Below are 12814 nucleotides of genomic sequence, written 5' to 3'. Positions count from 1 at the left end.
GTACCGCATTCCTAAGAAACTAGCAAACCACGTTCCTGTATCCGTATCATGCATCACTATGTATCCCATTCCATGTAACATTATCTTCAACCTTACAAGATGAGTTCAGCAATCAGAATAACCTAGTGAGCCATTGCTATTCACTTTCAATGATAAGAGAGTTTTCTCAACTTGATCATAATCCTCTAAAGATCAACTCATCGTGAACCAAACGACAGAACGATATTACACGAAATAACATAGTCATTTTTATTGCACAAAACTGAGAGAAAAAGATAAAAGAAGAACCAGCATCATACTACCAGAGGCAACTACATCTTTGCAAGGCCTAATTATAATCAAGATCATTTTAAACTTGAAATAGTTAGCCAAGGCTACATTACTCATTATCAGCCTCATATAAAACAAATCCTCACAAGTAATCTAACATCTAAATACTAATAACTTCTATGAGAACATTGTTTGGTGAAATCTATATCAAGTATTAGTAACTTTCAATATTAACTGAGCAAGTCTGGTATTCAAGATTTTTTGAAACTTTAGACACTGAGTGTACAAGTTGGCCGATCGTGTAGTATAATAATTGAAAACTAGAGTGTCAAGGTTAAACATCCCTTAAATTTGCATAATCAACAGTATTTACCCTATGATCCATATCCAAACTGCAATTTGGAAGCCAAAAATAGGTTATAGGGATCTAGACGCCGCTAAAACTGGAAAAGATCAGCTTGTCGATCACCTAAATCTGGCACAGAGCGCGCAGCATAAAATTTAAAACAACTTGATCTGTAGGATCCAAAATCCAATGTCAACACTCTAAGACAATCAAAACACAAATAATCCAAACCATAAAACCTGAAAAAGGTAATCTCTGTTTGAGACAATTCTGTTCAGACTATCTCACGTTCCTAAATTTCTATAACACTTCACAATTGGATTTTTCTGATCATCACCTTTTGAATTTCATCATTCATCCATTCTGATCATCACCTTTTGAATTTCATCATTCATCCACCAGCCTTCTTGTGATGGAAAAGATATTTACTTCAGATTTCTTAGAACCTCTCAGACTGCTTCTCTATTATAATCAGTCGTCCGATTTCTCATAATAATAGTAGTTTTTCTTTTTCTTTTTCTTTTTCTTTTTCTGTTTTTTGGGTATGGGCCGGCGAGGGGGTGGGGGTGGGGATTGTTGTGTGTGCAAGATTGATTTCGGTGTTCCACTCTTTTAGGGCTGATGTATTGAACTTGATGCCATTTTTGGCTTGATAAAATTTGGGTAAAAACATACAGAATTTACCTGAACTATGGACCATTTTGAGTCTACTATCCAACCTTTCAAAATTTTGATTTTACTACCCAATCTTTCCATTTGTTTGATTTGTGTCAGTTAACAGCACTTTGACTTCAAAATTCAAGTTAATTGCTTATTTTAATGAATTTATAGTTGTGAAAATTGAATGAAGTGTACTAACTAAACTTGTAAAGATAAATGACACATTAAAATTTTGAAGTCAAAATACTGTTTACTGACTCAAATCAAACAAATTGAAAGGTTGAGTAGCACAATCAAAATTTTGAAAGGTTGGGTAGTCAATTCAAAAGGTTTTCGTAGTTCACGGTAAGTTTTGTACGTTTTTACCTAATGTTTTAACCTAAAGAGTCGTTCATATAATGTAATGATAAGGAGTGAGTGTGATATACTAGACCTTAGCAAATAGGCAAGGTTGTAGTATGAATTTTTAATCAATTTTCTTTTTATATAGTACTTGATTGAGTTGGAGACGTTCTTGTGTGAAATACACGCAAAAACGGACTTAGAAACTCAAGATTCAATTTGTGAAGAAAGTTGAAATATTTGATCTTTGAGGGACCTATTGGCATTTTTGCTATTATTATGAATGGAGTCCATGTAGGCACTTGAGGCTTCATACTTATCCACTTTATTCCTTCACCTTGAAGAATAAGGATAGAGAGATAGAGTTTGAGCTCGAAGAAAAACAAAGAGAAAGCTTGGTTTCATTCTAGCGAGTGAGCGAGCGAGTCAAGCGTGCGCACGTGTACTTTTTGGTGTTTCGGCGTCACGGTTTGTATCACAATATTATTATTTCTCGTTTAGACACTTTTGATAATTTTTTGGTAGAAATTGAGAGTTGGAAACTGATTTTTTTTATACATTTTAGGAGCGAATTTTGCGTAATTTTGACGAGGGATTTTCGAGTTATTTTAGAGTATTGTGGCTACTATCAGTCTACCGTTCATTTCCTCGGACTTGCGTTATAGGTGGGTTCCGTGTTGTCAAAATTGACAGACTAATTTCTATATCCATATTATATTATTTAGCCTGCGAGATGATCTGTTGACATAATTGAGATAATAGTGATATTTTGACACCAATCAGTAGTATTTTGGACACTATGACAGTATTATCATGATTTGTTTGATCATTATATTTGACCACAGCCTACATACTATATTGAGTTTGATAGTGATACTATATTCGGTTGGAGTAGCGCCGTGAGAGTGCCACTCCGGAGATTGGGCTATGAGATATTATTATGGCATGGGCCAGACAGTAGCCTGCGTAGTAGCAGACCACTATAGGTGGGTGTTGGACACAAGGCAGCGTAGACTAGACTTGACTGTTGAGTCGATCACTATGATTGAGTCTTATTGCAATGTTTAATTCCGTAACTAATTGATGCATGACATATATGAATTACAGATTTCAGTTATATTGTAGAGGCAGGATAGTAGTTATTTTTAGCCATTGTTCATATTAGTACTTGTTTATTTACAGTTTTATACTGCTCAATCATTTACTATTTTTATGTCTTATGGACCTAGTGGTATAGACAGTCGGCGTTGACGATCGTACCCACTAGGGATTATTGATTATAGTTCTTATATCCTCTTTATTAATATTTTATTTCAGAACCTTCAGCACCAGCGACTAATTGAGGTAAGAGGATTGCGGATAGTTAGCATCTCCTACCCATTTTGTGTGTGTAATTGGACCACCTATCACTGTATATTGCAGTCTATACAGCGTTTTAAGGTTTGGAGTGGTCAGAAATGTTATACCATTTTGTGGACTGGTGTGGTAATGATTGTATATCTTTACAGTATTGTTATAGTATATAGTTTTTATTTTTCTCTGATACCTACTACTATTAGATTTTAGTTAATTTTGTTGGACAGATTTTGCTGACGCTTCGTATGTATAAGGTGTATTTTTGTGCATGCGACGGGTCTGTTGACGTAACCCAGGCTTCCGCTGTAATCCGAGGCGTGACAGTGAGCATGCATGAGACATTAAAGGCACGTTCCTCCAAGTTGAAAATTCTGCATCTTAATATCCATATAAACCTATGAATTCCCATATCCTTAAGCTGATGTGGCCCAACCCCCTTAATTTGGGAGTGTGAGTCCCATCAAATTTTTTATTTTTTTAAAAGTAATTGAAATTTTTTTCATCATTTTCTTTTTTCTAAGGATGAATCGTCATCCCTTTAATTTGGGGATGTGGTCCCACTACCTGTTAAAATAAGGGTGTGGGTCCCACCAAATTTTTTATTATTTTTATAAAATTAATTAGATTTTATTATTATTTTTTTTGATTAATTTGGGGATGTGGCCCGCTAAAAAAATGGATAATCATCTCTCCTTAATTAAGGGTGTTAGTCCCACTGAATACTGATCTTCAATTTTTTAAATTTGGGGATAAGAGTCCTACCAAGAAGATGGTATGGGCCCTACCGAATACTAATTTTTTTTTTTTTTTTAACCTAATAGATGTATAGATATACTAAATTTTTTAATTTGAGGATATGAGTCTCACCTAGAAGATGAACCATCATCTTCTTAATTGGAGGTGTTAGGTGTGGGCCCTACCGAATACTAATTTTTTTTTTATTTTAACCTGTTAGATATATAGGTTGTGTGGGAAGAGGGTGGAGGCAGGTGACCTTGACGCTGTCGTTGCCGGTAAGGTGGAGGAGGGCGTAGTGGAGCATGCAGCCATGGCTGATGGAGAGGACGAGGCGACCGCGATTGAACCAGTAGGCGTTCTTGGGGTTAAACCGCATCACGTCGTCGTAGAGCACGTGCCCCGTCAACGTGCAACCCATGGGGAGCTTCGGGTGCCCTGACTTTGCAACCTTCACTGCGTCGATCGCCAGGAACCTGATCGTGTTCACCGACCTCTCCGCTACCTCCTCGGCGCGCGGTCTTCGGCGTTAGAGGAGGTGGATCGGCGGCAACAGGGACGAGCGCTGGGCTGGGTGGAGCGCAGGGGCGGCGGGGGCCAGAGATCGTGTTGGAGGCGGCGGAAGAGGCGGACACGGCGATGACGACAGCCACGCCTTTGGATTCAAGCTCTTCTCTCTCCCCATCTCGGTTCATTGCTATGAAATATTTTATTTATCTTTCTTTTTATTTTTTTTCCTATATCTCTGTTTTTATTCCTATCTCATTTTTCATATTATCATTTTTTTTTTATTTTGTTCTCATGTGCTTTTATTTTTTTTTCTTTGATTTGGTCCTATTATTAATGTCAGGTCTTGAGCTCTTCGTATCTATAATGCGTGCCATCCTCTGCCCACTTCCACATACGTTTATTTTCTCTTTATTTATTTAATTATTAAACATAAAATATATTATTATAGTGGTTTGAGAGTTTTTTTAAAAAAGAGTAAAAGAGAAATGATTTGCGAAATGCATTATAGTAGCTTGAATTTTTAGAAAATAAAATGCTTTGGAAACTCTTATATTGATCATAGTATATAATCTATTTTATTCGCGATACGTAAGCTATATAATTTCATCAACAATATATGATAGAAATATTTCCTACCAATTTTTTTTAATTATATTTTTGTTCAAATTAGCTGGGTACTTTTTTTATCTATTTTTTTCTGTTGACTAAAGATGACTCTCTTCTATCATACCCTTCTTCTATTTAGTTTTTCAATAACATTTAGTCTGATCCTTGTAAAAATACATTTCCAGTCAGAAAACTATTTTTCTTATGTTTGGATCTCTGTAAAAATATTTTTCTAATAAAATTATTTTACATATTTTTTAGAAAATTTGCCATTTCGTTTTCCCTCGACGGAAGCGGAAAATGAAAACTCAGCTTCCTTCGATCGCGGCGTACAATTCCACGACCACTTTTTCTAGAGCGGTCCACAACTTGCTTTTTTTTTTGGGGACCGACTATTATATAAAATATAGAAAATATAATATTATATTATATAATTTATAATATATATTATAATAATATTATCTTATATTATATTATATATTTTACAATATATGTTATATATTATAATATTTTATAATATTATAAATATAATATACTATAATTTAATATAATATTTATTAGATAATTTTTAACCCAAAAAAAGTTTATATTTATATAAATCTAATATGAAAGTATTCACTATAATATATTTTATAATAAAAATTTGTACTATTGAATATATTATATTAAGTATATCCAATATATTATATTATATGCAATATTAATTTATATTTATATATAAAGTATAGTAAAGATTCAAAAAAATAAACAAATGAAAAAAATAAAATTTTTACCTACTTTTCAAACCAATGAAACAAGCATGAACCGAAAACTAATTTTCACTACATTCAAACCAAATGCTGGAATCTTAAAATTCATTTTCCATCAAAAAAAATTTTCATCAAAATTTTTTTCGTAATGCCAAACAGCCCCTTATTCATTATAAAGTGTATGTCACTATACTATATCAGCTAAATAAATTTGAAAAGCATGTCTCTAATCCTTTCTCTTTTTTATAGTATTGTAGAATATTATGTCGAATTTTTACTTTATCAATATCTATCCGCTACAACGGCGTGAGTCACTATACTAGTTTCATTTATTCTTCCTAATATATGAAGAAGAAAATGACAGGAGGAATTGGCTAAGAAGCACATAAACTTTTCAGAATGTCGAAGGAGATAAATGAAGTAAAGATTAACAAAGATGTCACCGATGAAGAAAAGTTCAATTAGCATGAAATGAAGAGTATAACCAATGGATAATTGTTAGGTAATACATGGTAGAAAACAAGTTAGAAGTAAGGATTGGAAAAATAAATAAATAAATAAAGAAAAAATAAAAAGCAACCTATAACCTAGCTAATAAACAAGATGAGAAAAGCCTACAAGGCCACAATATTCTAATTTCTGAAATTTTTATCAAATTTTGCTTAAATTTTTCCAAGTCAATATAATTATTAAATGCCATTACATGATACCCTTTCTTTTTCCACAAGAAAGCCAATATAGAAGCTATGTACCCAAACTAAAATTAAGTAAAAGTTGGCTCCTGCATGCTCAAAACTCATAGATAAGAGCTTTTCTACACTGTGTCAATTAGTTAGAAATAAATCAAAAAAAGGAACAAATGTCACCTTCAAATTTCTCTGCTTCCATTTAGGAGGTTGAGGGAGATATCTGAACATAAAGCATCTGTGTATAACCATTGAATACAGAGGTTTCCAATCTTCCCAGACCGAGCCTTTGAAATAATCCATACTGTCCATCTTCAATGATGGGATTGGGCGCACGGGCTGGATCATATCTGGTCTGATGAGTTAGGGAAGGGCCTGCAACTGGAGGAAGTTCCCAATACACATCCAATACAGACTCCAAAAACCTGCTGTTCTCAAAATGTTCTTCGTAGGGGATTGCCTTATTGCTATGATTAAAATTATCGCGCACATACCCCCTAACGCCCCACCATGCATCGCCCTTCCCACATAGTTCCTCTATGTCCACGGCCTTCTCCCAAAACTTCTTCCTTTTCGACCTTATTCTTGCTTCATCACTATCTATAAAGCAGCTATGCCCACCTCCTACGACAAAAAAGTAGAAAATTTGTCAAATTTAATTGTTCTAACTATGGAGAAAGGTGAAATAGAAGATCTAATTTTCCAGAGGACTGAAGAAAAATGGATCAAAACATGATTTCAAGAAACAAATGCATGTTGGTGACACAAGTGTTTGCAGATTGACATGTAAGTTTCAAAACATACAACAAAGAAGACAACAGAGCGGGTAGTTGACAACGTGTTCTTCTCCAAGTACTTCGGCTTCCCTTTCTATCTATAGCAACATAACTCTACATTCCACCATATTATAGATATAGTAGTACTGTTGTAAGGATCACATTCCTCCGACTATATGAACCATGTCTATCACAGGCATAGGAAGTACCTTGAACTCTGACATACTATTCACGCTCCTTTAGAACCTTAGCTTCAAGGCATTTAACTATCATAATTCCAAATTGTAATCCATTGTGCAGATATCGCAATACGAAGAGTAGGGTTGAACAAAGATGCATAACATATACATAAAAAAAATTCACTTGAATAAATTCTAGGAATAAATTAGGAACAAATGAAGGAGAGAAATAGAGATGGGAATTATTAATAAATGCCTTCATATGGAGCTGCATGCCTAAATAGATTAGAAAAAGGTTGCTTCATTTGGGCTAATCAGACATTGTTGCCTTTTGTGATACTAAAGTGCCAAGACAAATGTTACGTGTTATTGATCATAGCCAACTGGGGGGTAGTTAAATGAAGCACAATCTTGGCCGAGAAAGCATTTAATAACTGTTAGCCTATGTTTACATCTTGGCTGAGGAAGCAAAGCAAAGCAACAACAGGTGCATATAATAACTGTTGGTCCAATTTATGTCTCTCGCAATCATATAAATTTCTGATAAGATATAGAAGATAACAGCATAAGGAAGCTATGCAGGATTTACCAGATTGAGGGACAAAGCCCAATATAAAGGAATGGAAGTCTCAAACAGTTGAGTGAATAGTTAAGTAGCTGTTGGTGACAGTGATAGCAGTATTTAGAGATAATCACACATGAAAGATACGAGAATGTTATATCACATTTACATAATCCTGGCCTAAAAGGTCATGAAAACACACCTCTGATATAAGATTGATCACATATCTGTCGTAAGGAATAATGGTCTCCTGTTCCAGTGTCATAGTTATCCTCAAATATGAGGTTCTGAAATCCAGCTTTTAATGCCTGCTTCAGTCTGTACAAGTTACGACACAAAAACTACAAGTTAAAAACAGATACTACTCGAGAAGTAAAGAGAGAATAAACAACAATGTTGCTAATGCTGATATAAAGACTTTAACTGAAGTGATTTGTCAGAGGCAAGACCGCAAGTGCAAAATTACCTCTTCAACTCATTTTGGTGGTCGTCGAAGAATACGACCACCTGACTAAGATCAGAAATCCCATGTTTGTCCATAACTTTTGCCCAATCAACACTCCCAAAATCAACAAAATCCTTCCCAGCAAAATAAGTGCAGTTTTTATCAACATAAGCGGGCCCCTTCTTCAGATACTTCTCCGGATGACGGGGGGAGAGGGATATGATCCTCGCCTCTGGCACGGCCTGTCGTAAAACCCATGTAGAATGCCCTTTGAAAGCACCACTCTCTATCATGAGGTCCGGCTTGAGCCAGCGGACCATGAACCACAGCCCGAAGCTGTGGTCGAAGCCCATTCCATACATATTGTTCTTGATGGGCCGGGTCTCGTATACCGGCAGAAATTCCTCCAAGCCCTTGAGCAGATCGTTCGTTGTCCATTCTACTGTCTTCCCTTGTTTCGATCTGCCTTTTTGCCAAGGTCAAAAATAAAGATATTTTGGAAATTAGCAAATTGTCAAGGAAATGACACATTCAAAATCTTTTCTTTTTTTTTTTTTTTGCTATGTTTCATGGTCACCATTACAAAGTTATATTTTGTCATCAGCAAAAGTGAATAGGTATTTAAGCGATGATAATTAGAAAGAAACAAAATGACATGCCGTCTACTGGGAATCAAGAAGGAAAGGATAAAAGGATGGTAGAAAGAGTAAATTGCACCGGCTGTTAATGAACTTATCACAAAGTCTCTATAAGGTCATTAAACTTCAATTTGTAGCAATTCGGCCAGTAAGTTTCAAAATCTCATCTACCGCAAAACAATCAAAGCCAAGTAATTCAAAGTTCTAAACAAAAGGATAGCTCTATTAGATTGTTAAACACTAGTCCAATCCCTCCCACAAGAAGAACTGATCAGATCTGTTATGGGGCATGCGCCGTTCACGTGTGTTAAGTATAATCCCGGATTGTTTCTCATCATATCCATATTTTGAATAACATGGCATCATAACTAGTTCGATCTACTGACACAGCAATAGATTAAGCAATCTCCTCTATCATTCTCGACGGATCAAAAGAATTAAAAAAAAAAAAGGGTAGCGAGAGGGGGTTAGAAGGGGAGCATACACCAGGGGACGCCGAGGGATCCGAAGTCGGAGGCGAGGCCGTCGAGGCGGCGGACGAGGAGGGCGGAGCGGGTGAGGGCGTCGTAGGGGGATCCGCAGAAAACGGGCCGGGGTTGGGCGCCCCGGGCGGCGAAGACGAGGACGAGGAGTAGGAAGAAAAATAGACCGAAGAAGGCGGCGGCGGCGGCGGCGGAGATCCGGGCGCCGGGGAAAGAGGCAGACCTCCGCGACTTGGGCTCGTCGGCATCGTCCTCGGCGGCGGCGGCGGCGGCGGCGGCGCAGTCCTCCGGCGGAGCGCGCCGAGAAGACAACACGCTCTCCTGCATATGGGCTTCTTCTTCGGTATCCGTCTGTATCGCCGCTGTTTTGTTCGCAATTCTCAGGCTCAGCAGAATTAATTCAGTGTTTTGTTGTGAGTTTTGCTAGTTTTTATTTGTTTTAGGACACAGGATTGGTTGGGACAACAGTCTCCACTCCAGAATACCAATGTCATTTGCACCTAGGGATGTCAGTGGGCACAGATATTCGATTCGAACGGGACAGATTTATTTGAGCTAAACGGATATGAATTTGGTTATGGGTATATAAAATAAAAATCCGATAAATATCAATACGGATATGAATTTTGTATTTTCCCGACCCGAATCCGATCCCAAACCCGAATAAATTATATATATATATATATATATATATATATAGAGTAGAGCTAGAATACTTATAAAAGTATCACCTAAGTGATACTTGTGTGTTTTTAGCTCTTGGATGGAGAGATGTGAGGTTGAGATGATGGTGGTAGGTGGTGGTAGGTGGTGGTAGGTGGAATAGTGTTTGATCTAAAGGCTATTAGTAATCAAAAAGTAGATCCAATGGTTAAAAACACACAAGTATCACTTGGGTGATACTTGTGAAAGTATTTCTCTACCCCTACTTATTATATATATATATATATATTATAATATATTATATATATAATATATATATATATATACTATATAATTATACTAGTTGAGTGTACGTACAAATGTACGTAACAATTAATTATTTAATATTATTTAATTAATATGAAAGTGTACATTATATTTTTTCAAAAATTTATAATATTTTTAATTTTTTTTATTATTTATACTATTAGAAAATACTTTTATATATATTCTAACTCAAATTTTAAATTTTTGTCAACAATAATTATATATATTTTTTATTTATAAAATTTATATATAAGATAGATATAGAATATACATTGATATTTTCTATTTTTTAAAATTAAATTTAATTCACGATTTGAACTCAAATTTAAATTTTAATGGTAAAATGAAATGATAGAATGTTTTTTTAACAGATTGATGATAACCATTATATTTTATTTTTAATATTTTTAACCAATGATCATACTCATTCGTTAAATTGAAGTTATAGATAAGTATAAATGTTTTTTTAACAAATTAGTCAAATGTGTGATCTTATTTGAGATATTTTTAAAATTGAATCATAAATTTGTACATCATATTAATTCAAAAATATGATTTAAAAACTTATCAATCAATTATTTTTAAAATATTTCATTGTAAATATATGATAGTCCCAAATTTACAATTAAATTAATTTTAAATTTGAAATTGAAATAAGATTTATTTTGATATTCTAGCAACAATAAATAATTTAAAATTTAAACGTTATAATTTTTTATTTAAATAAAAAATTAAATAATTTTTAATTAAAATAAATTCACACGCTAGATAGCTTTCAGTTGGTAAAAATTTGATAAATAATTTTTTTCTATTTTAAGATTAACAGAAAATGAAAATTTGTTTAATTACGTATTTATTTACATACGGATTAAAGCAGACTCAATATTTTCCCGCTAAAAAAATGGTCTGTCGACAATCCCAAATTTAGTATTACGTGCTTTTATATATATGATTATTTATATATATATATATATATATAACTATATATATATATATATATATTATATATATATATATATATATATATATATATATATATATATAATTTATTTTTATTTATTTATATAATATATAAAATATTTAATAATTTTTATTTATTAGATCTTCATCCAACGGTATGAATTTTTAAAACTCATCGGGTTCGGATTTCGGGTTTTCGGTAGGGGACGGATATGGGTATGGATTTTAAAAACCTATCAAGTTCGGATTTTAATTTGGTTTTCAAGTTCAGATTCAAAGTTTTGAAAAACCGACCCAAACCCGATCCGTTGACATCCCTATTTGCATTGCACCTAATCTGCAGAAGCCAAGTCTATATTTCGTTTGCCATAATTGCCTATATATCTATCAATATTTCTAAAATATTTTATTTATTTTTATTTTTTCCGTTTTAAATATATTTATGGTATATTTTTTCGTTATTTAAAATCATTCTGCTGTTAGTATGCATTAAGTCATCTCGATTAAATTCAAATTAAATTTCTACTATAATTAAAAAAAAAGTCAAAATATCTTTTTCGCCCTTAATTTAAGGACAAATAAGAAAAGTTGATGACGACAGAAAGATATTTTTAAAAAAGAAAAAGTTAAAATACTTTTTTTTTTGTCATAACTTAAGATAAATAAAAAAAAATTAATGATAGTAGAATATTATATTTGAGATGGTAAAATAGTAAATTTACAAAGATAATGGTCGTTGAATCTAACTTTAGAGAAGTATATTTGAAAGAATTTAGGACGTTAAAAAGATATTTTTAATACTAGTCTTTTAAGGAGGGTAAATAAAAAAATAGAAAATTTATGAAGGATATGCAAGTAATTGCCTCTTTCTCTTTGTGGGATTGAAACGGGCTCAGAGAAGGCCTGGCACTGTATGGGCTGCAAATGAGCGGGCTGGGCCGGGCTCTGCCGCGCCGGATCAATTGCCAACTCTTTGTTTTGCAATTTGCAAGCCTTTCCAATTTTGCATCTTATTTTCTAAATTTTTAATATTGGTCCTCGAAAATTATAAAATATTATGGGAGCATGGCTACTGTGCTATTAGGAGCACAGTAGCCCTTGTGCTCCTAACTTTCTAATCATCCATCAAGTTTGATAGGTGGTTAGAATGAGAGAGGGATGAGATATTGAAGAGAATTTGGGTGTTTCAATTTTTCTTCTCCTTGAATTTCTCTTCAATATCTCCTCTCTCTCTCATTCTAACCATCCATCAAACTTGATGGGTGGTTAGAAAGTTAGGAGCGCAAGGACTGCTATGCTCCTAATAGCACAGTAGCCCTGCTCAAAATTATGGGCACTCCTTCAAATTTGTCAATATTATTTTCCCCCTCTATAAATTAGTGAATCATACCCCTAATTTAAGAATTTTGGACTAGTATCCTCCATCACATTGATTAAGAATTTTGGACTAATTTATCCCTAATTTACCTAATTAATAATTGTGTAGTATCATTTAGGGCTAGGGGTGTAAATGAGCCGAACACGAGCGAGCTAGGGCTGGCTC

The 12814-nt window shown here is 34.0% G+C and overlaps 1 protein-coding gene and 1 long non-coding RNA gene across 3 annotated transcripts in view; one reads left to right on the top strand and one right to left on the bottom strand.

Annotated features, from left to right (window-relative positions):
- Positions 1–9810, bottom strand: part of LOC109717439 — an 11184-nt gene extending 1374 nt beyond the window's left edge. The window contains exons 1-4 of one of the 2 annotated variants that reach the window (XM_020243229.1): positions 9345–9810; positions 8244–8688; positions 7980–8095; positions 6441–6884 (exon numbers count right to left, since the gene is read on the bottom strand). In XM_020243229.1, the coding sequence (XP_020098818.1) occupies positions 6463–6884; positions 7980–8095; positions 8244–8688; positions 9345–9669 (1308 nt within the window). In that variant the 5' untranslated portion in view covers positions 9670–9810 and the 3' untranslated portion in view covers positions 6441–6462. Of the gene's footprint in view, positions 1–6202; positions 6885–7979; positions 8096–8243; positions 8689–9344 lie in introns of those variants that run through there. The other variant, XM_020243228.1, reaches the window with a different exon arrangement.
- Positions 1601–3161, top strand: LOC109717440. The gene is made up of 2 exons (XR_002218187.1): positions 1601–2086; positions 2184–3161. It is a non-coding gene; the product is annotated as an uncharacterized LOC109717440 (long non-coding RNA).

Source organism: Ananas comosus, linkage group 11, assembly GCF_001540865.1.
Source record: "Ananas comosus cultivar F153 linkage group 11, ASM154086v1, whole genome shotgun sequence".
Classification (NCBI taxonomy): Eukaryota; Viridiplantae; Streptophyta; class Magnoliopsida; order Poales; family Bromeliaceae; genus Ananas; species Ananas comosus.
The sequence above is the reverse complement of the archived record's forward strand: the minus strand, read 5'-3'. Positions and strand labels throughout refer to the sequence as shown.